The sequence below is a fragment of the Anser anser genome (assembly GCF_964211835.1).
Source record: "Anser anser genome assembly, chromosome: 15".
Taxonomy (NCBI): Eukaryota; Metazoa; Chordata; class Aves; order Anseriformes; family Anatidae; genus Anser; species Anser anser.
The window spans coordinates 6,463,715-6,491,685 of NC_139736.1; the positions used below are offsets into that span (position 1 = coordinate 6,463,715).

The 27,971-nt window shown below is 42.0% G+C and overlaps 1 protein-coding gene across 7 annotated transcripts in view; it reads left to right on the forward strand.

Annotated features, from left to right (window-relative positions):
* Window positions 1–27,971, forward strand: part of PDGFA (platelet derived growth factor subunit A) — a 61,163-nt gene that overhangs the window by 1,775 nt on the left and 31,417 nt on the right. For 3 of the 7 annotated variants that reach the window (XR_014572632.1, XM_083799610.1, XM_083799609.1), the window contains exons 2-6: window positions 1,158–1,254; window positions 8,674–8,778; window positions 10,970–11,157; window positions 18,569–18,695; window positions 26,509–26,682. Coding sequence is in view for 4 of the 7 variants with exons in the window: in XM_083799610.1 (XP_083655736.1) it covers window positions 1,158–1,254; window positions 8,674–8,778; window positions 10,970–11,157; window positions 18,569–18,695; window positions 26,509–26,642 (651 nt within the window). In the remaining 3 variants the exon portion in view is untranslated. Of the gene's footprint in view, window positions 1–1,157; window positions 1,255–8,673; window positions 8,779–10,969; window positions 11,158–18,568; window positions 18,696–20,222; window positions 20,306–21,319; window positions 21,434–21,536; window positions 24,747–26,508; window positions 26,683–27,971 lie in introns of those variants that run through there. The other 4 variants (XR_014572633.1, XR_014572634.1, XM_083799611.1 and 1 more) reach the window with 4 other exon arrangements.

The window sequence follows — 27,971 nt, forward strand, 5'->3', positions numbered from 1 at the left end:
GCCGGGGCTCGGGGGGGGTCCGGCGTCGGAGGAGGGCAGGGGGGCGCAACGGGCTGCGCACCTGGCCGCGGGGCTCCGCGGACATCTCCGCGCCCTGCTCCTGCTTCAGCCCCTGCCCCTGCTTCTGCCCTTGCTCCTGCCTCTGCCCCTACCCCTGCTTCTGCCCCTGTTTCTGCCCCAGCCCCTGCGCAGCCGAGGCCGAAAGCAAGTTGCCATTTCCCGCATGCCAACGGCGAAGGGGGAATGACCGTGCATTCCGCTCCGGAGCCGCCGGCTGCGCCTAAAAACCCCAATAATCTCCATATATACGCATGCATGGATGTGATATATTCTATCTGTCTCCGCGGCGGTGCAGGCGGGCTGCGGTTATTTGCAAACAGAGCGGTTTCGCGGAGCCGCCCGGCAGCGGCCGCCCCCGCGGCGCACGGCGCTGCACGCAGCCGGCCGCGGGCACCGTTAGTGCCGCGGGCACAAGTGGGGTGCGGGCCCCCCTCGGGACTCCGCTCCCCGCTTCTGAAGCTCGCCCAGAGCCGGGGACAGAGGCTGGGGTGCGGCCTGCCATCGGAAGGCTGCTCCCCGGGGGCGCGGAGCCGCGGCTGGGGCTTGCTACAGGTGGCCCCCGGGGGGACGAGCGCGGTGCTGGGCGCTGCGGGGGGGGGCTGTAAGTTTTTGGGACCGGGGCCGTTGGGCACCGGGAGCCGCCGGTGGGATGCAGGAGCCCCTCGGGACCCCCCTCCCGGCCCGGGGGAGCCCGGCCCCACTGTGAACTTTACGCCCGCTCGGGCAAACTTCGGCAGGCGGCTGCGCGGGTGGGTTTCCAGCGGCTGGAGAAGGGGGGCTCGGGGAAAAGCGGCGTACCCCTGGCGGGCACGGAGCCCGGTTCCCCGGCAGGCCGGAGCCGTGCCGAGCCGTGGCGCAGTTCAGCGGGGGGCGCGCAACCCCCGCGGGCGCGCAAGCGGGGGCGGCGGGGCGCGCTCCGGCAGCCTGCGGAGCGGAGGTGGGGAGGGGATGATTTTTTTCCCCCCTTGCTTCGCCCAAACGCACCCTGCAAGCAGCCCGCACCCTCCTTAAAACCCCGACCCCTCCATCCCCGTCCCCGCGGCGCCCGATCCGCGGGGCTGCGCGGTGACCCGCGGTGTGCGTGTGTGTCTTTGAAGGAGGCCGAGATCCCGCAAGAGCTGATCGAGCGGCTGGCGCACAGCGAGATCCACAGCATCCGCGACTTGCAGCGCCTCCTGGAGATTGACTCCGTAGGTAAATTAGTCCCGTCCTCCTTCCTTCCGCGCCGTCGGCCGCCGCCGCCCCGGGGGGGAGGCACCGCGGGCGGCCACGGCGCAGCGCCCCGCACGCCTGTCGCCGCTCCGGGCAGCCTCGCCTCGGGGACGAGAGCCGTGCGGGGACCCGGCCTCCAGAGCCGGGCTGCCCTGGGCAGGGGAGCTTCATTTCAAAGGGAGGCGGCGGCCAAGGGGGCAAGATCGGGAATGAAAACTTCGGGGGGTTCAGGGTGGAGAGGGACCTAGTGACCCTCTGTGTTTTCAGACCTCTCCGTCCCTCAGCGGAGAAGAATTTCCTTAAGGTTTGTTGTTGCTCTCGCATTGCTCTGTTATCTTTAAACTACTGTCCTAGAGGTATTTAAAATATTTGAAACAATATTTATGAATGAAGTAATGTCTCTTCAAGCGCTGGGCTTTATTAAAAGGAAAATAAACCATCCGCGCTGATTTTAAACAGGAACCTGCATATGAAGCTAACTCTGACAAATACACTTTTTCCAAAAGAAAATAGCGCAGGGTTATTTTCTGCATCATTAGGCATGCAAATGGGTGTAGTGAGAATGTGCAGTTCAAACAGATCATTGCAGCAGTAAATCAGACCGAGAAGCGCTGTATTACTCGGTTTCTTATCGTTTGGTTTCACTTGATGCACTTTGTTCCTGGCGATTTCTTGCCTTAGTTGTGAGAGAATAAACCCGGCACCTTTGATGTGCCCAAGGGAAACCTGCATCTTTCTGAAGAACAAACATGGAGAAAAATGAATGAGTTCTTGCTTGCGTTGGTACTGGGCCATCTCCTTTTAAACCATATGCTGTGTATTTTTGTAAAGTCAGTGCCAGGTTCAGTCACCTTCATTCAGCGTTGCAGGATCCTTCTAGAGTTTAACTCGCTGCCTTTAGTACAGTACTGTATTAATGAGCAGAAAGGCACTAGGAAGATGTTTTACAGACATGGTTTTCAATTTTCATGTGATTAGGGAGCAAATAGTTTCTCATTACACTGAAAATGGGAATATTTCTTTCTTGCACAATACTTTACCATGGAGGCCAATTACTAATTACCAGATCTGTTGGCATTGGTTTAATATTTTTGGAGAGCAGTGCTTCATCATCACTGCAATTAAAGAAGCTTTCACAACAGGGAAGGGGTATGCAATACATGTTTCCCCATTGAAGGCTGTTTTGGACCAGACAAGTGCACTACTGCTAAAATGTTTTTCCCAGTGAACTCAGTGGAAGGCTTGGCTGTTGTTGCAGAAGGGCTGGATCTGAAGACTAGGATTTTAAAATACTGCATGTTTTTTCTGCATTTGATTCACTATACTGTAGCTACCAGAATACATTATTTTTTCAAATACCCCAGTGTAACAAGCACATGCTTCATTTTTAAATACCACTTGCAAGGAGAGCAAAAGTTCACGTGGCTGCATTGCAAGAGAATCAAGCAGACAAGTGAAGCAACGGCAGTAGCTAAATAAATTAGTGGAGGTAGCGGAGGAAAGAAATTTATTTAAGAAAATAATTGTTTACCTTGTGGCAAATATTAGCCAGAGGATGCATGACCAAAAATTGAAGAGGTCAGCCGCAGGTTTGCCATTTCATTTCGCAGTTTCTGTGCAATTTGTCAGCTTAGAAACCATTAGAGAAACAAGACATACATATTTTACTATTTCAACATGAAACAGTAATGCCTTAAGACATGAACTCAAAACAATATTTAAAAATAAAATATTCAGCCTTTCACCCTGTTCTTGCTTGTGTGAGTGCTCAGTTTCCATGCTTGCTAAGCCTCATCCTGAGCTGTGCAGGCAGGACTGGATCTTCACAGACAGTAACCACTCACTCTTTGCTATCTACATTTATGTTTTCTGGGCACAGTCCTGCAGTCTTTACTGTCATGAGTAATTCTTACTAAGGGTTTATCAGAGTGACTAATTGAACGTTGAAATTTCCATGTTTTCTTCAGTAAACAGGATTGGGCCTGTTTACTATATTTAATATTAGCTTGGATTAGCAAATCAAATGTTTTCTACTTGTCACTGATAAGATGATACTTCTGAAACATATTTCCTTAGGGCTGTAATTGCATTTAGGAAAGGGTTACTTCAGTGAGGGCTTGTACAGTAGATGTATTTCTGTTGAATAGCATATACTGATTTAACCCGGGGATCAGAATAAAAACACTCCACTGATTATTTTCTCCTTCATTTTAGTGCATGGTGTTGCCAGTCCTTCTGCATGCGAGTAGCCCTGTTTAAACTCAGTGGGTGGACTTGAGAATTAAGAATGATCTTGTAAGGGAAGAGCTGCAGGATCAGGCACGCATGCAGAAAATGTCTGATATTCTTGAGTAACAAGGCAAAATCTTGTGGAAAATGAAGGAAGAACAGTCATTTTCTTTCCTGCAATGCAAAGCATATATTTTTAATTGGGAAAGTAAGTTTTGTAAGTCAGAGTGGGCAGGTTTTTCTTCTATTCTGACAGATTTGGTCGCTATATTGTAGCACAGAGATGACTGATAACCCCCTTCATAAAATTAGAAACCACACCCCCAGACCATCTGGCATATTACTTAAAGAAAAACACTACCCAACATGGAGCTTATCATTGTTTTCAGAAAAAAGAAAATTCAGGCCAATTTGTTAGAGCCCAGTGCCGCACGTCCGATTCAAGGAGAAATCACAGTTAAGACAACATGAAAATGCTCTGTTTATATCAGAAAACAGGCTTCTACGTTAATTTACTGCGACTGGGATCCTTAGTCAGCAATGGGGTTTCATTGGCATGACGGAGAGGAGAGGCTGACCCTATTTAAAACAGAAAGCACGCACGATCCCAGGAAGTAGGCAGCTGTAGCGTGCAGAGTACAGTTTTACTACTAACAGACGAAATCACCGAAACGGGGGCACTTCCTATATTCCGCCTCTGAAAGTTCTTATGGCTTAGCAGCGTGGTTTTTCTCATCGCGCTTCACCTCTCCCATCTGTCCTGTGGGAGGTAGAGTTCATTTCATCACCTATTATGTTTGCCTCCTGCTGGGAACAGACTTTCCCCCAGTCATCTCCCTGCGTGGGGAAACGCAGGGCTGAGAGTGTTTCATTGCATGGTTTAAGGGCATCAACCGCAGGGTCACCTTAGGCCATGTGAATTTAACGGCCTGTGATTAAGAACTAGCAGAGCAGCTTTTTGTTAGGTGGAGAAACTTCTAAATTAACAGTATGCATTCATAGAACAGTGTTAGATGGCTGCATCCCAGAGCTCTATCTATTGGAAAACCTGTTGACTTTGTGGCTTTTGGTGTGGCATGCAAATTGAAGACATTACAACGCCATGTGTTAGCTTTCCTTGCACCTCTTAAACATTATGAGAGGCGGGCATCTGCCATGTGTGTCGTATGTTTCCCTGAAACAGATAGAGGGAATACTCCTCCTCCTTTACAGTTGGTTGATCACATCTAGGTAAAGGGGAAAAAAACACTAAACAAAACAGGATCTTGCAGGCTGCTACTTATATTTCCTTTAATAGATCAAAGTTGAAAACTTAATGACATCTATCTCTGCATTTGGATGTCAGAAGGGCATATTTTGCATCAGCCAGAAAGAAGATCAAACAAACAGATTGACGTTGCCTTGGGCTTTCTGGCTCTAGGACCGATTTGTAAGACAGACCATTTCACTTTATTGTACCTCGCACTGAATTCCTGGAAAAAGAGATAATGAGAATCTCCTAAGCTGCGGCTGTTGGTACTAGAAGTCTTGGACCTACACTTTTTGGATGTACATCAAAGTGACATCTAGAAGGGTTTGCGTTAAGGCTGCATACACTGGGGAGTGTACCTCACATGTAAAGTTGTTTGGGAAGGAGATGGCAATGTGAAAATGTAAAATGATAAATATAAAGTAACAGTAGTCTTAGGATGCTTTCCACATGCTTTTTTTTGGGAGAAGAGTAATCACATATTGGCAGAATGTCACAGGAACACTGTGATTTATACTCCATGACCTAGTGGAAAAATGCCAATCTGGCAAAAAAGAACAATTTCAGCTACACTAATGGATTGACCAAGGCTAGTTGCAAGAGTTTTTCTACCCATCGTTGATATGTTGTCAGTACATAAAAGATTACAGAGAAATTTCTCGATCGGCTGCCATAAAAACATTTTTTTTATTAAAACATTTAAAAAGAGCTGCATTAATCTGGCTCCATGCAGCGTCCTCCATCTTCACTTAGTGACAAGCAGCGTTCAATTTCTAAACTAAGAACCATCCATTTCTAAGCTTTCTGCTCTAAGTTTCATTTTGTTTGGTGCTAAGCACCCATAAACTCCCATTTTCTTTGCTAAGAGCTGAAACACCGTATCCTGCAATTTCATGTTCCTAAGTCAGTACATTGGTGGGAAAAAATGATGCAAATTAAGACATGATTTGTTGAGGAAACCTTCTGCCAGGTTGTAAATTAGGTATCAGGCTTTTTTAAAGTCAAACTAGAGAGAGCTATTTGTAATTACTGTAGCATCATTGTTTTAATGAAGTAAAATAAAGTCTTCTGGCCACACATCCAGAGTCAAGTGTGGATTTCAAAACTGACTTTCTGATTTTTCAGCCCTGCTCAGGCAAGACTCCTGTTGACTTCAAGATCGCTTGAAGTGCAGTGATTTTCCCTTTGACTTCATTGGGAAGTGGAATTACTTCCAAATGCCTGTGGGGATCAAGAGAAGACCAAGTGCCTTTAGCATGATAGTGTTGTCTGACACCAACCATGTTCTCCATAATTCTGTTTATTAAAAAACCCAAAACAACATCAATGCTTTGGCGATAGAAATAATGCAATTTGCATTGCATAATGCATTGAGGTTTGACTGGAACACGTTTTGCAGTCTGCCGTGCTAGCTGTGTAGATCTCTTTTTTTTAACCCCCGCAACGAGACATGAACTTATGAAATGATATACATGCCTAAGATATGTAGTGAGACAGTGAGATACAGTATGAGCCAGAGGCCTTCTTCACCTTAGAAATCATCTTATAAGCAACACATGCTCCTCGACATGTCATTTTTCTTTATAAATATGATGATAGAATATGGCTAATTGCAGCCGAGTTGAGCAGTTAGATATAAGCACATGGCTAAACATATTGGTTAGCTGATCATACTATTCCTTTAGTCTTACCAGTTTCTTTAAACAAGACAGCAAGAAATCAGTCATGTTAAAAGGGAACTATGCCAGCGTGTTGAATAAGGCATTAGGACCCGTGGCTCAGGCTGGCATCATTGGCAGTTTCTCTTTTCAGCAGGATGGCTGTGCCCACCAAGTGCTCAGGATTAACGGCATTAGTTTTGTGTTTAATCTTTTTTAAACACCGTTTGCATGCAGACAGAGATGCTTCTTGCTCAGAGCCGAGCTGGGATCTTACACTGAGCAAAATTCCTGCTGCTTTCTTTTGAGTATCACTTCATTGCCTCAAAGTGAGGGAGAGGTCGTGACTATCTGAACTTGCCAAGAAGGAGGTCAGTATTAAGGTGTTGGGTGGCTGAGTGTTAGGGAGCAGAAAAGGGCTGGAGGAAGATCAGAACGGATCCTCATTTTGCGTAACACCGTTTGGGGTCAGGTGGATGGCCTGGTGCCATTGGAATGGGATGCAGGAGACCTGGCTCCGCTCCCCAGCTGAGTTGCAAACTTCCTGTGGGATCTCAGGCAAGCCTTTTTATTTACCCCACAGATGAGTTTTGTGGAGTATGGGGTACAATAAAAGCAGAAATAAAATGCATTAGTCATTGCTGTGCTACGTTACAGGACTGGGACTGCAAATAAGGCTTACAGTCAGCTAATCTGTTAGGTTCCAAAATTTCCCATCAAAATCAATGAAAAGCAAGCACTCAGTGTAGGAAGAAGGAGCCTACTTATTTGGGTAGATTGAAACTGGATTTCACAATGACTTACTTCAGACAAGGATCTGACCTGCTGATGAGGAAAACGGGACCAATGGGTGTTCCTGGCGCTATGTCTTGGATCTCCCATTTCATCTCGTTTTAGCTAACTATGACAGTATTTTCCAAAGAGTGAAGATATACCTTGAGGCACAGAGCTCTTTTTAAGGTGCTGAAGATGTCACTGTCTTCTTGTCTTACCAGGATCTGCAGGTGATTTCACAAGTTGCATGCTGTTTAGGGCAAGATTTCTTGGAGGGAAGAAGAAAGGAGCTGGTTTATTTGCAGAGTGTGCCCTTTACGATGTGTGTTTCTAATAAAGTGAAGAATAAAGCTAGTTACAGAGTCGCAGTCGACTGTGCATGGAAAGAGTACTAGAAGCAGGGAGCGTGACAGTGCAGAAGACAGAGGAGTGTAGGCTGTTGGTAGCATGTAGAGAGGGTAATTGAGTACACTGTAATAACCATTTACATTTTTTTGGTGTACATCACAGTTTTCTTTGGAACCAGCAGTGAAACCTTGAAACTCTCCAGTGACATTATAGAGGGCACTCCAAGCAGCAGAGTGCTAAAAGTCTTAGTTTTGCTGTACTGGAATCTGCATGCAGTCCTCAGTCTGCTTACATCTTCCTGATCCCTTGTTTGCTGATTGTGCTTGCCGTTTTCAGAACCCCACTGCATGGGACACGACCTGGACTGCTTCACTTAACAAAACCAAATAGTTGGAGCAGTTTTTTTTTTTTTTATGATAAATGAAATGCCAAGTTTTCCATCTTTGCTTTTTCTCATGGCCCTTTAACCCATGTGGTAGGCTTATTTAGGGAACAAGACAAGCCTGGATGCAGTCCCAGAGTTTGCAGTAGCTTCAGATGCCCCTCCAAAGGTTAGGATACTTCACAGGGGATTTGTTCTGCAACAGAGAGGCTAAAAGAAAACCCATGCTAGTTACTTTTTGCTTTTGATTCTGTGCTAGTACAGTCCTGAAAACCAAGCAAGAGAAAAATTACAGAGGCAGCATTGTTGCTGTTGGGTGTGTAATACCATATTTTCTACTGTAGCCTTATGCCAGAACTTCAAAAAACTTCTCAAAATAAATGTTTCACATGAAATATTATTGTTCTTATTTCTACACCTTTCCAGTAAGAAAAGCTTTACTATGTCTTTCACATAAAAATGCAACTGTTTTACTTTTAGATATGGTTTTGTGTCACAGACTATGCACTGTTTCTGGGGACTTCCAGTAAAATGGATATTAGAATTCTGTTGTGCACACTTATACATGACATTTCATGTTTATGTCTTCCCTGCCTTATACCCTTGCAATTGCACTGATAGGAATTATGTTAGAGTAATTGCAGAAGGATTTGGTCTTGTGCATATGGAACAGCAGTTTTATATGTATGTATGTAAAAGCACTGTAGCAACATTCAGGCTAATAACATAGCTGAGATTTAATATTTTCTTTCCTCTTTCAGGATATGATGATGTTTCAGAAACAAACTTGAGGTCTTATAGTGTTCATTCTGCTAAACATGTGCAAGAGAATCGTCCTGTGCCCATTCGCAGAAAAAGAAGCATTGGTAAGAAACAAGCTATTTGTACTTAGGGAGTAAAAACAGAGGGGTTGCTTTTGGTCAGCCAAGCAGGACATTTCACTGGAAAAATGTGACACACACAAAGGAAAAAAAGGCCATTTCTAGCTTCTGCCTTTCTTTCTGTACAAAACGAGCCGCTGCCTGAGAAGCTGTCTTCTGGAGGATGTCCATAGGAGACAGACAAGCGCGAATTCTTTACATTCACTTTCTTGTTGCAGCATGTTAGAAAGCTAGACCTTGGTTAGAAAATGCTGTGATATTCAATGTATAATTCATAGTGTGGGGAACAACTACAGCAGTGTGCTTTAAAAAACATCAACAGTTGGTAGAGTTTTCAGTACAGAAGCTCCACAAAAGGAAACAGCTTGACTCTTTATTCAAAAGAAAAAAACAGTTTATCCCCAAAATTAAAAGCCATTGATGGAAATGCTGGGGCATTGATTTCCATCATTGTGTAGGGCACCAGGCATGTTTACAGGGGATTTTTTTCTATTTAAATACTAATGATTGTGATCCAAGAAAGCCCAAATACCAAATTAAAGAGATGCTGGGGAATTTTAGAACATGTTTTATAAGCAAAGCTTGTTCATCTGATTAGATCTGACTGTTTTACCATTCTAGTCGAAGGCAGAAAACATCCATGTTCTTATCTATTATGGGTTATTCCGAGTCAATATATTCTAACTTTAAGCTCTGGTTGTACGCAGTAGATAGCACAGCATGCTGTCAACATGGATTTGTAGTGTGAATTGGCAAGCGCGTGTGTCACATTGAATGCCTCTAGAGAACAGCGGTTCTGGAACAGTCTGCTACACTTGGCACCCTGCTCTGCAAGGTGTTGAATGCGTCCCCATAAAAGTCAGTGGGAACTGGATATGCTCAATAACTTGTAGGAGTTGCCAACTATCTTGCATTATTGGATCCTTTAATTTTCTCAAGTTCATGGCACTGGGGATTGAGAAGAAGAATTTTCAGTCTATTTAGATGACCAGAATGTACCTCTTTGAAAACCAAGCCTAGATTTTCATGTTACAGGTGCAGGACAGGCCTGAACTTCTTGTGCTTCAGGAGTAACTGAAGAAGCGCAGGCAGCACTCCAGTTCCCTGCCCCATATGACCCAAAGCTATCACTGCTTCCACTGAAAGGCAAAAAAATCCAAGCTGTATTCAGAGAACTTAGCTCCAAGCAAGCAGTCTCTGCGATTGCTATTATTTTCTGGACCGGTTTAAATTACCAGCTTGACTTCTTAGGCAGTCCTAGGTTGAAAACGATGCCTAGTTTGGAGTTTTCGTGGCAGCAATCATGCACTGCAGTGGCACAGAGCTACATGTTTTGATGCTTATGTGGCTGAAACTGCCATCTACACGCTCACCTTACCTGAGACCAGCAGCAAATTTGTTTAGCTGAAAATTACACTGCAGGTTCTTCAGTCATGTTACTCTTGTCATTTTACCTCATTCAAAAAATAACAAATTAAATAAAACCCAGCAGGTACAAAGATTTGATAACATCAATTTAGAAAAAAAAAAAAAAAAGAAAGTAAAAAAGAAGGCTGCTGCCCTTTGGGGTGGCAGGTGGACCGGACTCCCTGATATGAGGATGTTAAGAGAGTATAAGTAGAAACCCAAGACTCAGAAGTTTCAAGCTGGCACAGGTTGTTTCCCAGCTCAGCCAGTTTGGGTGTGATAAAAATATCCTCAGTGCAACTTCTGCTGTGGCATTTGCCAGGTATTGCATGTTTGTGTGATAATATATGCGTGCAATGATTGCCTCAATACTGTAAAATAACAGCTGCTGTTAAGCAGTCACTACAAGGCTGTATTGGAGGATCATCTAATCGGGAGTAGCCTCTGGCTTGCTGTCACTTCTAAAGAGCCAGGCTTGCCTTATCTAGTGGTATGCGCTCCGAGCTATGTTGGGAGCCAGGCCATTGTCATCCTGCATTTTAGGGCTGGGTTTTTGGCAGTGAGTCCAGCTTTTCTGTAAGGCAGCACCCACAGCGTAGTGGTAGGCAAACAGTACTCAGCACTGGCTTGTCAGGAAGCGGTGGGAACTGAGAGCACCATCTCAGACCTGGCTAAGGGTGCCACTGGTAAATCGGCAGTGTAAAGTATCTGGGCACTCTGAGGTGAGAGCAGCTGTTCACCTGGAAGTGTGAATTTCTTCTGTTCGCAGAGGAAGCCATCCCGGCTGTCTGCAAAACACGGACGGTTATATATGAGATACCTCGGAGTCAGATTGATCCCACCTCGGCCAACTTCCTGATATGGCCACCTTGCGTGGAGGTGAAACGTTGCACTGGCTGCTGCAATACCAGCAGCGTGAAATGCCAGCCCTCGCGGATACATCACAGAAGCGTCAAGGTGAGCAGATCGTGGCTGCAGAGCCCCAAGAGGCTCCGCCTAAGTCTAGAAACTTCAGGTATTGTGGCTGTTCTGCGTGACCTGAATCTTTATTATCCATCCTCTTAGCAAGAGGTTCAGATACAGTGCTCCTCTCTATTTTAAGTGAGCAGAGGGCCTTTTCAAATGACATCATCATTGGAAAATCTTGGGTTTGGATTTGATTTTCACAGGATTCCCTTTAGGTTTTTCTCCTTTTGTAATTAAAATAAAGTTGATTGTGTCTTTCCCATGATCTCGCACAGTACAAATCTTAAAGTTAAGAAGATAAAATGACTCAAGGGGCATTGGACTTAAAAAAATAAATAAATCACAGTATGGAATGCTGTTTTCTTAATTAAATATTATGCAGGCTAAATTGGGCTTTTATATTTGACAACATAACACTTTTGATCTGAAAAAATGTGTTTCAAATTATCTTACCCCAGGGATAGAAGACTCAACAGCTTCATGCTGTATTTACTCATTAGACAAAATCCCTGTTGCAATTTTCCAGTAAATACTACGTGAAATATTTCTTATGTTCATTAGGCTTCACTGTGTTCTAATTTTTATCAGTGTTTAAACAAGTAATGTTGATTTACATCAGCATGTAGGAGATTAGACTTACATTTACCATTTATGCTGCTGAACGTCTGAGTTCATGTTGCTTTGATTATTTTAAGTGCAGAATTTGTTAAAAACACATTCTTGAACAAAAAATTGCCCAGCTCAACATACTTATCTCTCTTTGGAACGGATTTCATTGAGAAAGGTGCTGTTAACTCATGTAGTGCTGTATGTTCTAAACACAAAGAATGGCATCTGGGCCAGTTCATTGTTTTTCATACACACAGGCAGACATCTGAGAAGGACTTCTTTTTCTTTTCCTTTTTTGAACATTTGAAAAATGTTTTCACACACAAATAAGCAAGAAACTTGTCCCAAGTAAGAGAGAAATCTTTGACTGTTGCAGTCCCCTGTTGCCCAGGGTCCCCAAGGGCTCCCTAAAAGCCTTGAGGTTGCAAAAACTCAAAAAACAAGTGGCAGCACCTTTGCAGGATGTCATTGCTGGGGCTGTTTCCCCAGCACACGTAGTCTCGCACTCAGTCTGCTGATATGGTTGTTGGGCTTTTAGATTTGCATTCATTTTAATAGGGTGCAAGCTAAAAGTAGGCTCAGCTGAGCAGCTGCTTTTTGTGGTTGTGTAAATATATTGCCACCAGCAATATCAATATACGTCAGCCAACTTTGGAGGACTTTTTTTTTTTTTTTCCAAGCTCCAAGACTGCTCCAAATAGTCATTAAGTAGAAGGGAAAGAAAAAGGACAAGAGGTCAAGCAGGAACAGGATGTTCATTGTAAAGGTTTGTAGGCTGACCCCACTGTCACACCAGAAATCTCTGAACAGAATCCATATTTATGCCCTCCAGAGTCAGATCTTCTTGTAGCTTTGATATAATTGATGGTTTTATGAGCTTTTTTGCCAATCCGACATTCAGAGCTGAATGTCTGCTCATGCCATTAAGTAGCTGGCCCAGAGTAAGGGTCTCTGGAAAGGTAGGGGGAGCAGTTTTGGAGAGCCTTCTCAGCTGTTCCTGCAATGCGGTTGGAAAGCTGTCTTGTATTTTCCCCTGATGTCAGACTGCATAAAAGCCCTCTTTTGATTAAACATTGAAAAGGCTTTCCCCACTTCCTCTTCATTGACAAGGTAGTGAGATCATAGCTGGCCCATTCACACTAGAAAAATGTTCACCCAGAAAGGTCAGTAAGTGGGTTTGCTTCATCTAACAGGCTAAAGCAAAGGGTGTTTTCTTTGTCTCACTGAGGGCCACTGTAGTCAAGATTAAGAGACAGCCGTGGCAGTGTGGGAGGAGCACTGGAGGGGCTTGTGTGGGGCATTCCTTCCTTGGGGACGTGACTCAAAGGCTACAGGGTTTGGGGATGTCCTCATTTCGCCTTTACTGAGCCTTGGTCAGGTGCCCAGTGTACTGTTAATGGGCTTGTGGAACTGGAGCTGTAGGGAGGCTCCAAGCCAGGGGTGTTGGTGACATGGCTTCCCTGAAACGGGTCCTCTTAAGGTTTCCCCTTCGTGGGGTAGATGAGTGAAAGAGAGGCTTCCCCTGCATCGTAACAGACATGGAGAGCACAGCCCTCCTGGTCCTAAAGAAATCTCTATTCAGTAAGCTGTACCTGTAGAGTGTTGCAAAAATGTGATTGAAATGAAGCATCTGGTTGGGAGTTACACTTCAATAGGAAGGAAGGAAGGAATTGCGTTACTATCCTTCTGATAGAGGCATGGTGACAAGGACTGGTGAGGAGGGTTGCTGGTGTCTGTTACAGATCTATTTCTTCTCCTGTCTGCAAAAGCATTTCAGTAACATCTGCAGATTCTGTTGCTTCTGCACAGCGAGATCAAGTATTTACCAAGTACTAGACCTCAATTTATTTTTTTTTGGGGGGGGGGGGTGGTGGTGGTGGTGGTGGTGGTGGTGGTGGGTGGGTTCTGAACTGAGTATTCCAGTAGGTTTTTTTGTAATGTTCAGCATGATGTTCTTCACGTTTTTGGTCAGGGCAGCAGAAAACAGTTAATATTACAGAGCAAATCCTGCCTATACTCCTAATATTAAATAGTGAAGCTGAGTATTAGTGTTGATTGCAGCAAGGCTTGTTTCCAAACTAAGAAATGAGCTAAATCACCTCAGCTCTGCCTTCTGCTTGGCCTTGGGCCATAGCCATACGTGCTTTTTTTGCCATTTCTGAATATTCAGTGTTGAGCTGATTTGGGAGAATTTAACCTAGTTCCTACAGTAAATTAATGTGAGAGAAAGACCAAGAGAAAAGGGGCCAGAGGGGAGGGAACACAGGAACTGCTCCTCAGTTGTTGTTTGGAATTTAAGAGAGGTTTTCAAGAGAAGGAGAAAAACACAGCAAGTCAGTGTGAGTTGTTCAGCAGAGCTGCCCAACACCTGAAAAGGTTAAGAAGGCCTTGTAGAATGAACTATGTATGTAGGTAAAATGGCTGTATGCCGTATCTGCAGGTTTAAGAACATTTTTCCTCAGTGACTGTTTCTATCAGTAGGATAAGCAGCACTTTGATTTTAGCTGTGACCTAACTGAAGATTATTGCCAGCACACAAACGGACTGGCAGGCAGGTCCAGCTGACAGGTATCAAAGGTCAGTTTGGGAATGGGAGAAACAAGGGAAACCCTGTTCCAAGTGAGATGAAGACTGAAAACTGGAGAGGTGCCGTCAGAGCATGAGGAGAGTCCTGCCATCCAAGTCACCTGCCAGAGGGCAAGGCCTGGCTGCTCCGTTCTGGGGTGCTAGGACATGGAGACCTGCCATGACTGTACCCCGCTGAGGGGGCAGTGGGGCTGCTGCAGCACTCTCAGGCCCTGCCCCCGGCCCCACGGCTGTGTGCCCTGGCTGAAGCATGGCCACCCCACCGCAGGAGGCGGCTTCTCCCTCACTGTCCCCTGGAGGCCTTCCCAGCGTGGCCCGTGGTGGCCCCTGCCTCCTGCATCATTGGGACTGCGTTTCTGAGCATGCCTGCTGCTGTGACAGGGCTGCCCCTGCCTCAGGCACTGGCTAGGCCTCCCCTTGTCCCAGCAGCAGGGACAGCACCCTGCATCCCTGGCTCCCTGCAGGGAAAGCTGTCCCAACCCCACCCTACATAACTGTGCATAGGGCTTCCCTTAGGGATTTTGCTGGAGGAGTGCCCTGTGAATGTCTTTAATTGGGTTTTTAGCATGGGTGGCAGCCAGGCTCTGAGGCGGATGGCCTCCCTGCTGCTTCCTATCCCTCCTGTGCTGGAGAGGCGCACACAGCTGGCACAGTATCTCCTGGAAGGCACCGTGCCCATCCTGCTGTCCTTGGAGTGGCGGCTCTGGTCCCACGAAATGCACCGTGACTTGCCAGGATCCTTGCTCAGTCCTTCTGATGCCTTTGCGCTCTGTAGGCCTGCGTCTTGCTCGCAGACCTGAGGGCTGTAAAGATCACAGTTGTGAGGTGAGGGTAGGTTTTCCCTCCATCTTATCAGAACACGCCTACTTTAATATGGAAGAAATAACTAATCCCAAGAATCATCCTTATTCAGCCATTTTTCGGTTTTATTTCCCATCATTTATTTAGTGATCAGCCACATGAGTTTTGCTGCTTACTATGTTACAAGGAATTTTCTGCATTGAGACTCATCTTGCAAGTTCCTGCCCTTGATAAATTCTGGCTTTGTGCTAGAGGTGTTCTGTATGCTTTTACTTACAGTGTTGCTTTCCACCTGCTGCTACTCCCAGATATTGTCTCTCACGAAGGAGCGCTATGTGTTCCCATGACGTTCCATGAGACCACATATTTTTCATATATTTTTATCAAATTTTATTTTCATTTTTACCTAGCCACTACACCATACTGCAGGATAGTAGGTAGGCTCTACTGTGAATTAGATACAGTGCCTGCCACTGGTTACACATCTTTTAACTAAGTTACTCAGTTAATTTACTGTCTTTCTCTTAGTTCTTATATAGTAATATTTTGCAGTTCTGGAGGGATTTGAGGTTGTTGTGGTTTTTAGTTTTGTTGCTTTAGAGACAAGTAAAAGAAGCTGATGTTGGTGTGGGTAGTTTGTTGACGACTGGCCATCTCAAAGAGTTTGGTAATAATACTCATGATAGTACCTGCACAAGATAAACACCAGGGACAATAATGCAAAGAAGAAAAAAGATGCTAACAGAAGGCCAAATGCCATGCTATTAGCATAGCCATCCCTGTTTATAGTCACTGAAAATCTGACCTGCAACCTTTATCGTTTTAGATTAGCATTAATTACAGATCCTGTTTGGCAGCAGGTGCTAGGAGATGACACAAGCACAGCAATTTAACTCTATTGTGTGCTGCTTCAGTTTGAATGTTTACAACATACTGAAAAACGTCATTCCTTTAACTTGTGTAGCATGAAACAAGGCAGTGAGATGTATGCTGGATTGTATATTAACTACAGCATAGTAAAAAAAAAAAAAAAAGAAAAAACAGACCTTTAAACTGCTTCTTAAATTCATTACTATCCTTTTCTTCAAGGCGTCATCTTATTTTTTTTAATTTTAATTTTTATTAATTTTTTTTTTACTGTTGTTTAATACCAAATAGCCACAGGAACTACATATATCTTTCAGTTTGGACAACAAAGCAAAACAGGGACAGACTTCATAAAGCTTGATTACAGTTTATTTTTGTTGCATGTAATTTTCAATAAGTCTGGTTTATTCCAACAGCTGTAATAAGCATGGCAGATCTGAAAAGTGTTTCATGATTGCTGGGTCTCTTTCTTTGTCTCTAGTGATGGAGGTGTCTTAATTACTGTTTGTTTTTGTAAATTTTGAGGATTAGTCATCCTTTGATGCCAGATGAGTCAGTCTTACCATACATTTTCAAATCTTTGCGTTCAAAGGCTTGATGGAGTTGGGTTCTGATAGGAGATTTTGAAACATACTGCTTCGACCCATAGTTAATCTTCAAGCAAAAGCATTCTTGTATGTCACAGCCAGCACTTAATCTGCTTATATGGAGATCTGACAGTTTTGGAAGATACCTTTTATTGTGGACATTTTTGTTACTGCATCTGTCTTTCTGCAACTTTTGTTTGCTGGATAAATGAAAATAGTCTCCAGATCCTGTTGACAGAAGAGGTGGTGACTAAAATGTGGATTTGAAATCCTGGCTCTGTGCAAGCAATGGCAGATCTCCCATTGACTTTAATAAGGCCAGGGTTTTGCTCTAGCTTCTGTTACTGTCATTCAGAGGTCCCTGGTAGTTTTTTGTCCACAGAGCCAGAAGAGTGTTTCTGGGAACTGGGAATGTGATGTTTTTTCCAGCCACCACTCTCGTTTTGTGAGACTGTTGTTCCATTTTTGGGAGGGCCAGGGAATGGTTTTTGCAGTGTGAAGGTTGATTTGGAGCATTAAAACCCCACCAAACACACAAGTAAAGTATTACCAGGACAGTCTGTAATTGTGAATGCTTTATTTGGTAGTAGCTGGAGGTTTTGCTTGGACTGGACTTTTTGGCTCTGTCATTTAACTTCTTTATAGGCAACCATCCTCTCTTGTTCTTCTGCTCCCTCATCTATCTCATTTATAATGCATACCTGTATTATGTAGTCTTCTTGTTTGCTGGGACAGACACAGTGCAGTCCTCTTTTGTCAAATGGTAAATAAATCATTAGTAGGACTGAGAAGACATGATTTCATTTCAATGCTTTCCATTTCAAGCAAATGGTTACCACCTATTCATGCAGTGTTCGACACAATTGTAAACTCAACACTGACCCCTTACACACTGTCTATCACTCTCTTTTCTCACAGTATGCCATATGTCCTGTTGCACGGACATGACCATCATACCTGTGACACTTAGCACAACTCTACACCCAGCACCCCACAACCCATCTCAGAGTCCCAGCCCAGCAGTGTTCCTGCCCCCTGTGCTGTGCCTCCTCTCCTGCTTGCTGGCACCAAGCTGGTCAGGTTTCCTCATGTTCAGTGTCCCCTCAACCCCAACGTCCTTTTTTTCTGCATTGGTTTCCTTCACATCGGAGAATTCCATGTAGCCAGAGCTTCTCCAGCATGCTCCTTCCTTCAACCTCACCTTGCCCTCCAGACTTTTCTCTTAAGGATGCCAGTGCTTTGGCCCAAAGTGGAGCAATGCAGTTGGAAGCTGTTGGATGGATCGGAGAGGAATAGTGTACCTGCTAGCCATCCACAATAAAGCCAAAGGCTGGATCCAGTTTGCAAGTGGCAGTTCCCTTGGACCTAACAACAGTGCATGGGCGCTCTTGTAAGCAAGTCCCAGTCCCTGCAAGAAGTGAGTAGGACTGAGATTACTGCTTTCTAAGCTGATACTTGGATGCTGGTTCTCTGAAGAGCTGGGTGCTTTACGTTCAGAGGGCTTTGAAGGCAACAGTTTGTGAATTATAAAATGTGTTACAAACCAACCTAATGTCTTCACTGTTAGCCTTCAGCTTAAGAACAGTGGTCAACATATACAGAAAAGCATGCTAAAAGTAGCAGTCTACAAGAACAAACACTGATTGAAATCCCTACATAAGTTTATTGTGGTATACGTGAAAAGTGAGTTGCTTAAAACTTCAAAACAAAATGAATGGGAAATTGTTTTATCTCTTGGGGGAAAAGAAAATTGTTTCAAAGTGCTGAACTTGAGTAAACAAATAGTCAGTGCAATAAATGGTTACATGATGCACAATTAAGATAAAAGATGATTAGTATACTGACATTTTGTATGGGTTTGGCTTCATTCAAAAATAGGGGTATATAGTTATCTGTCTTCAGTCCTGAACTATGTTAATGTGTCTCAGTACGTACCTCATCGTATTTTATAGGTGGCAAAAGTGGAATATATTAGAAAAAAGCCAAAATTAAAAGAAGTTCTGGTGAGATTAGAAGAGCATATGGAATGCACCTGTACATCATCAAATACTAATTCAGATTATAGAGAAGAAGAAACTGGTATGTTTTCCTTTTATTTTTGCATTATTGCTTATTTCATATGGACCTTGTTTTTATATTAGTAAAGAATGTAAAGCAAATTTTACTTCCGGTGAACTTAAGTAGAGAAGCCCCCAGCTACCTCTCCGTATGTTGAAGATGCAAAATTAGGAACAGTTTGTGCTGGATAAAGAGTTTGGACTTGAAGTTTAAATTCTATCAATTCTCATTAGGTCAGCCTTTAAATAAAAGTAAAGGACCGATATTATTCAAGTCTTGCTTAACTAAGTTAAAGGTTGTCCTGCTGCAGCTTATTGGTGAACTCTGTTGCCTAATTTTTTTAGACTTTGTGGAGACAGGGTTAAGGCTGAGATTTACTTGACCTTGGGGAAAATATTAATGAAATGAATATAAAGCACTTAGGAATAAATTTTTTATTCAGAAGTAAGGAGTTCTGAAACAACAGTGCCAGTTCCTGTTTTTTTCTTATGCATATATAGTCAAGAATTTATTGGCAGTTGTTAGGTTAAATATGTGTTTGCCTTCTCAAGACAACATTTAAATTATCATGGGGAAAGGTTTGTGGGGAAGAATACTTATTTTCAACGTGACTTTCATAAAACCACCTAAAATTGCTAGCTCAGATCCTCTTGCTAGGGTGCAATAAATGCAGGACTTGAACGCCTCCCATTCTCCTGATTTTGGTTGAAAGTAACCTCAAAAGTTTGCTTTCACTTCTGCCAGGAATTTAGGGGTTCAATAGACCCAGCTCTGAGATTAGAGTCAGTGAAGAGCAAGTAAATATATATGAGGAAAGCTGCCCAATGGTGATGGATTTCATAGGTGTCTGGGTAAGGAAGGATTTTCTGTACTGCCTCTGTCTAGCTTGGAGACATAAACCTGGTCTAAGTGAATGTAAACTTCAGTTGCTATGTACAGAGCAGAAGAATTAGAATTTGTGTGAAAGCAAAGATAGGTCTCTGCTGTGATTTTTATTGGACATAATTTATAATCCAAGCTGAATGTTTTAGCTCAAACTAGGTTGAGTTATGAGTAGACAAAAACACATTAAAAATGGTTATTCTTGTTGTGTGTATGGCTTGATATTTTTTCTGTCTTGTATTTGGAAAAAACAGTTCTGCTAGATCAATTGTGTGTGAAAAAATGGGGTAGAATTGGAATGGAAGAATAACGTTTTCTAGGATTTAATTACCGATAGGAACAAAACTTGTACCAGCAAGTGGATGGTGAGCTGAAAATAGCTTAAGTACAGAGCTGAAAGCAAATGTTGAATACAGCATGGTAACAGTAATTATAGATGGATCTTGGAAATGACGTATGCAATGCCAACTTCGTTTATTATTTCTTTACTTTTGTATAATTACTTTGTAAACGGAATGTCAAATCAGACGTTATAAAGTTATTACTTTAATGCAAAGTATAATGAGATTTCTTTGAAATGTAAACGGTTTGAGTATTTATTACTTCAGTGTTCAACGAAATGCATTACCTTAGGGCTTTTTACCAGCCCTGCCCTTATGTTAACAGGAAGGCCTAGGGAATCAGGTAAAAAACGGAAACGAAAAAAGTTAAAACCAACATAAAACCTACTGGAACTATTTGATATTCAGGTAGGACCTATATGCTGAACACCCTAATAGCACAAGTACTGGAAAACTTAATCAAATATCATCACTTCAACTTAATCACTGTTCAAAATCTTGACACTTGCTACCTCAAGGCTGCAAAGAGATTAGATTTGATTGGCTTTGATAATTCTACCTGCTGGTATTTTTCTTTTAAGCTCCACATCACCATCAGCATCTTACATTCTTGAGCTACTTCCTCTTCTTGCCTATTTTTTTCTTCCTTTTTTATTTATTTATTATTTTTTTGGAGGGTGCTAATACTTCAGCTTCTGAAATTTCAAGTTCCATTGCCTCTGCTTTTGTTTCATTATTACTGATTTCTGAGGTCAAAGCATCACATAATAATGCATGAATGAATTGCCAGGTTACAAATTGTTGTATTCTAAGTCATTGCCTGTAAAACATTGAGCATATGTACATGGTAAATATTATTATATGCATGACCATCAAACCCTTGTTTTGGCATGAACTGGGATTGATTGTACATGCACCCGAGGTGGTCTGTTGATCTGCCTACCTGAGAAGGAAGATGCTTAGAAATTCCATTTTTGTGTTGCAGGGCCCTGTGCTACTTACACCAGAAAATTAAGATCTTTTTTTTTTGGTCTGTTCAGTCTCAGTAGGATGATGCCAGTCACTTATCAAAATTCATCAGTTTTTCAGTGTAGTGAAAAACTAACACCCTCTCAATGCAAAAATGACTGAATTCCTTTGGCCAACATATTAGCAATGTATGATGATGGCAATACACATTCCAAATTAAGTACAGAGTTTTCATTGCTTAATGACTTGAAATTATGTAAACTGCAGTACTTGCAATTGATTCTAGTATTTGGAGTGGGAATTATTTGAATTTTGCAGTGGATGTGCCTAACGCCTTTATGACAGTGAATTTAATTTCAAGCACCTATTTTTGCACATAAACTCCCAATGGCAATTTTCATTTATACTGATGTATCTTTTCTAAAAAATGCTAAACTTCATATCCTGTTTCAGATTAACAGGTATTTATTGGGAGTAGTATGATAGAAGCAAAGATTTTCTAAAATTCAACTTTAAAAGTGAGCATGTAAACTCAATCAAAACAGCATTTAGAACTTCTTGTCCCAGGTTAGTGACTCTTCATGCAGAACAGTTTTTTTTGTCATCTACTTAGAGGATAGGACCTTTGATTCTAATCATAGAGTTATTGTATCTTTTTTCTCTCCTGCAGATGTAAGGTGAAAATAAGCTAGAAAAAAAACTTCTCTCTGGGACATGGATGTACATGGTTTGTTACATTCCTGAACCTACTATGTATGGTGCTTATTGACTGTATACTTTATTTGTTCTCCTATGTGAAAAACTGGCTCAAAAGAACACTTAATGAGAACAAAGAGACAATGTACATTTGTTTAATGTGACATCAAAGCAAGTATTGTAGCACTCTGTGAAACAATAGGAAGCTTCCCTGTCCAAAAAAGAAAAAAAAGAAAGAAAAACAGAAAAGAAAAAAGACAGTTGAATGAATGGAGGATACCCAAAGTACCCAAAAACATGACAAAAATCTAAGTGAATAGTGGACTTCTGTCAGAGCAGTCAACGGTGCTTTACGTCAAGAAATGTGCCTGCGTTCTTGATGAAGATGGATGGATGCTGATGGACTTCAGGCACAAAAAAGCAGGAATGTATGAAATGATCAAATGCCACGCAAACACTATAGAACAATACATCCTTGCTTGGTGGTGTTTTAAAAGTCTATACAAAAAAAACCTTCTGGGGAGCCTTAAGTGGATTTTTTTTTTTTTTACACCATAAAGTGATTATTAAGTTTTCTTTTTACTCTTTGCCTAGCTTTTTATTATCTCTCGGACTACATTTGCCAATAACACATATAAAAGACTGGTATAACAATAAGCAGAACACAAAACATTATGGTATTTCTCCTAGTGGGATGCAAACTAATGAGATGTATTAAAATAAAAATGGTATACCTATGCATAATTTTCTAGACGTTTCTTGGTTTATGTTCCCCAACCTCCCCCGTAATTTAAAGCATTACAAAAAAAAAGAAAAAAAAGAGAAAAAAAAAGAGACGTGCGTAAACAAATCATAGGATATCCATGCAGAAATCCTTTTTTTTTCCTTTAAGATTTATGCCAGTTGCCTACTAGTGATATTGTGTTAGCAATTGTCATTCTTATCAGTATACAGATACTTTTATTTCACATGTTGGAGCTGTGTGAAATGTACAAATTCTTGTATCTGCATTGTACAATGTCATGGTGGCATGGGAACTACCTTGCTGCAAATATTTGAACAAAACCTAAAATTCTTTATTTTTGGTAAAATGTTATGCTTTATGTGTATTCAACAGAAATATGTGTTTTTGTAAAGGTGAAGTTTGTATTTTTATCTAAAAATTAACAGTTTTATATACCTGAGAAAGCCTGCTATGTTTTCTTGAACCAAAAAAAAAAAAAAGAAAAAAGAAAAAAAAAGCATTTTGTGGTCATATTTTTGTAGTAGAATAGCCCAAATAACATCAAAATCTATTTTAACTATAGCAGGGCAGATAAACTACTCTGGCACAAGGTCCTGTATTTTCAAAGTGCCAAAGGATTAAATGTTCAGCTCCCCATGGATTTCAGTGGGAGCCGCATGGCTAAATCCTTCTTTACTGCTTTGGAAATTCAGGTCTGTGCCAGATATGACATGGCTACTCACTTGGCCAAAATCACTGCCCCACCCCAGTAGTTTGGATTATGTACCCTTTGTTTTATTTGGATTATCTCATTGGATATGTAAAATGAACTACTGGTTTCTTTTCTTTGTGAAACATCTACAAAGAGATGAAAGAGTTTTCTCCTCTTAGTTTGGAACGACAAAATGTTATCTTAAGACAGTGTTTCCACTCAAAAAATATCTTCAAATGTGAATGAACTGCAGAACCTTAAAACAACAGAGAGAGAGATTTTTAACCTTTCCATTTCTTTAAATATAGTTCAAACATCCTCCCCCCCCCCCCCCCCCCATTCCAGTAGCTATGTCCAATTTCAACCAAACAAAGCAATGTTAGCTAACAGGCATTATTGGCTTCAGATGCTAATGCAGAGATAGAGTTAGTCACCGTTCTATTTTGTGATCATTTTCCCAGTGTATTTGTTGAGCACCAAAACTGGAAATACATTTAACTAAGATTGTCTGTGCTTGTTTTCCACTAAGTGTACTGTTCACAATGTTATGCACATGAATGTATGTGTCTGCGTTTAAAAAAGTGTATAAAATGTAATTTATATATTTATGTTTCAGTGGGATGCCAATAATGTTGCTCCGTTCCGTTTTTGTCTAAAAGATATCTAATGAAAAAAAAACATTTATCCATTAAAATCATGTAGATGAAAAGCATTATGTGACCCACTCAGACACTGTGCAGATATAAAAGGATGTCAAAGTCACTTAAGTGGAATAATTTGCAAAACAACTTTTTGAGAGTCCTTTGGTTGCACTGGCATAAGAGGTTGCATTCAAGTGGGCCAGATCCCCTGGAGTAACTCTGTTGAGTATAATGGAGCTCTGCTGATTTACACCACCAGTGAGTCTGGCCCTCTGTTAAAGTATTGGAAAAGAGCAAGCCAAGGCATGCATTTTCCTTGTGCCAGCAAATAAATTTGTTATGCCAAATTCAGCAAACCAAGAGGGAATGAAGACTGAATGGAGTCTTCTCCAGTAGTCGTTTGTTTGAGACTTGTAGTGTTGAGTTAATTTTGTTACGAGGAATGAAACGCACATGAGTCTTTGCGCTCAAGCACAGTGTTTATATGGCATGCAGCAGAAAACACAAAAATCTCAGGGCTATATTCTCAGCTAGTATAAATTGGCAAAAGTTTTTTGACTTCAGCCTCCCCTAAGCTAATTTACATCAGATGAGGATCCAGTCCATGGTTTTAAAATATGAGGAGTAATGTCATGACATAAGTATCATTTACTGTTGTCCGGCTGAGATACTACCCACCAGCCTTTTGAACATTACAGGCTATGGTGTTAGCAGGCCTTCTTTGAGATGGCAAATACAACCAGAAGGAACAGTAACATTAAAGGTTGTGACACAGGAGACATCAATTCAAAGTTAAGTTGGACATTTCAAGGCCCATATCCTCAGCTGGTGTAAATCACCATTGCTCTGTTGCCTGCAATGGAGCTGTACCAGCTTACACCACTTGAGGGGCTGGTCCCTCATTCTTGCTCATCCCTTTCACTACTTGGTCCTGCAGGGATCTCAGATTGTTGTGTACTGTTAATGTAATCCTGTGTTCTCTAATACTTAAGCACAATAAGTGAATATAAGAATGAGTGTCAGACTTAACTTTGAATGTCCAAGCTCTGAAATGGTTTGTTTCACCATTGTGGCTGTAAATTAAACAGTTCTCTGTGCATTTGTGAATGCGGTGTCATATCTTCTTCCACTGTCTATTGGAGCTGGACTCCATCTGGACTTTAGAGTGCAACATGTGGAGTGTTAGGGGGAAGGGTGTGAGCAGTTGGAGCTGCTAGATATGTGTTGAACAGCTCTGTTATTCATGGGGTGGGTGGCTAGTGGGGCACTTAAGGAATGAGTTTAAAATGGTAGTTGTTGAAAGTCACGTTTCCATGCAATCCTTAAATATCTTGTCATTTTTGTCCTTGCACAAACTAAGTAGAGATCTGGGGGCAAAGTGTTTTGGCAAAATGTTATTCCATTTACATTCTACAGTCACTTCCTCTGTTCAAAGGTTCAGAAGTTGTTGGTCTGATTTTGTGGTCTTTTCTGATCGAAAAGCATATTTGGAAGACAGTGCCTGAAAACAATCTCCATGTTATAATATGGTGCATGAGTGTTGATTCTCTAGTGAAGTCATTACGTTTAATACTGTGCTTCATCTTTCCAGAGCTGCCCTTCAGTTGCTTTTATTGAGTGAAATCAAGGAATACGTGCCAGTTTTCTTTCCTTTTCTTCTGTTCTCCATCCTGCTTGGCATCTGCTTTGTTAGCGTGTGGTGACTGCAGGCAGTTGCTCCTCTCCAGCCCTGGAGGTTCCCAGGCAGCTCTGGTTCTTCTGTGTCTTTGAGCTTAGGCTTTTTACTCTGCTTGGAACAGCATCTCAAACATCTCCTCCATCCAGTGGGCTTCAGTATTCCAGGTTCTCTTGGCTGTCTTCCTTGGGTCCATATTCCCGTTCTGTGGGCTGTTTTCCAGCTATTTTCTGCCTGACTTTCCCATCTCTCTCTTTTTCTCTCACAAGAAGGATTTTCCCTTCCTAGGTTCTTTCTCATCATATATCTCTTCACTCTCCTCCTGCCTGAGAGAACAGTCTTTGATCTGTTTATCTCTAAATCAATTGCTTTATCTAGGCATGTGCCCTGAGATCCTGTCTCCCAGGCCAACAGGCCCATAACTGATCCCTCACGTGAAAAACAAATGCTCTTATATAGACAAGCTTTTGTGGAGAGGAGAAGATTCATCTTTGCATTTGGAAAAATATTTGTTACTGAAGGCTCACTGCCGAAGCTCTGTCCAAATCCAGTAGCAGTGTAACTCTGGAATAGTGGTGTTCAAGCTTTTCCAGACATCTGACAGTTCAATTAAAATCAATGTTCCCTTCGTAATTTAATTTGAAAGTGTACCCAAAAGCAAAGATGAAGTTTCAAAGCTCCCTCAGATTTGCATGCTCATATTTTACAGTAAATTGAAGGAAATCATATTTGTAAGCCCCTTCCATGGCTTTGAAAATCTTATCCTGAATATTTAACTTACCCTCTCTTGGGCTGGAAATCTTGGTTGCTTTAAAACAGAAACAAAGCAGAGGTACATAATTGTATTCAAGGAAGTCGTTTTCTTGGTGTTTCTAACTCCACAGCTTCTAGACTAGCAGATCTCTAGATAAAGATTGTTTAAACCCTTGAGGATCCCACTTAAGTGTTCTTTAATTTCAGGTAAAAGAGAGAAGCCCATCAGTGTTTTATTCCCCAAAATTGAGCCTATATTTTGTATTTTTTATTTTATTTAAATAATTACCATGTGTTTTCCCACATTTTAATAGAAGGTATTATTCATGTTTGAGCTTTTCTGTGCTGCTCTTTGCTGTAGTGTCTCACTGCAGCACAGCCTTGAACAGGTTTGTACTCATACCCCCTCTGAAATAAAGAACTATTGTTATCCCATTTTAGGCGAGACCGAGGCATGGAGAAATGACTGTGCAAGGTCACACAGCAAGGCTATGGCAGAACCAGGGATAAGACTCAGATCTGAGTGCTCATCCAGTGCCCTAAATCACACGACCATCTTCCCTTTCCAGGAATGAATCCTTGCACCCTTAGAGCTAAATACTGAAAAGATTGAGGGTAAGTCATTTTGCCTAATTATCGTGCATTGGATACGTGATCAAAAACCACTGCCATATCAAAGAATGTAGTGATGGATGAAAATCCAGCTTTCAGCCCATGCACTTGTGCGGCCTGTTATGCTGTCATGAGCTGGTCATTTCCTGCATTTCTAAGGAGTCAACCTTTCATGACTTTGTAGTAAAAATTACGCACATAGAACAAATGAAGACTCATATTTTATGGGAATTTGCGAAAATTCAGTAGACAATTTTTCATTGTACTTCTCACATCATTGTTACTCATTCCTTTTATGGTGTGGGTAACGTTTCCTAAGGGAGCTGTTTTTATCATGGGCCCAATCCTGAATTCTTTTCCCAGGCCCTAACACGGAAAAGCACGTTTGCCCTTCTTCAAACTAGTGCCTAAACATGCTTGTAACTTTGGACAAACATCCCACTCACTTTGGGCAAATGGAGCAGAGATGATGTTTATTACTGTTTTTGAGCAGGGTGTGCTTTTCTGACACAGGGTTCCACTTGTGGGATGGGGGACTGCTTGTCCTTAGAGTGTTGAAGTATGTTGTAAATAACCCCAAAGATGAAGTAACAAGACTAGTATATACGACTAAAGAACAGCTGGGAGAATTCCCTTCTCCTTTGCTTCCATGGAGGTTGCCGTTTTGCCATATTTTTTCTTTTCTGAAAAACTCTTTTCCTGGCATGGGTGGATTCAGGACTGCCATTACTAATGCCAGTGATCCCCTTTAAGATGATCTGTTCAGGTACCTCAGAGAACATAATTTGAAAACTCACATTCATATCCATAACAGACAAATTTGAGATGGGAAGAAGATAAAAATTCATGTGAAATGTGGCACATTTTAGTTTAAAAAAAAAAAAAGATGAAAATGCACAAGATCAGAAGATTGATCATTCATTTTTCAGTTGTGGAATGTTATCTGTCCCATTAGTCATTCTAATTATTTGCTGCATCAGGCCAAATTATGTGCTGAATTAGCTCAGAATCACCACAACACATAAAAAGTTATGGCTGGTTCTCATTGAACTGCTACCTATTATCATGGCATATGACTGTAAGGTGGGGCTCACAATCACAGTTGTAAATCAAAGAACGAGTCATAGGTTAGGTACTGTTTTCCTTGGATATTGTCTCTAAGTTTGTTTTCTGTATGCTAGTTTCTTGAGGGATGTTTGGTGAGCTTTTCAGTTAGGTGTAAAGTCAAGAATACGTAGTTCCCAACCTGGAAGTTGCACAGTCATCCTTCCAAGATCAGGTCTGTTTTGGCC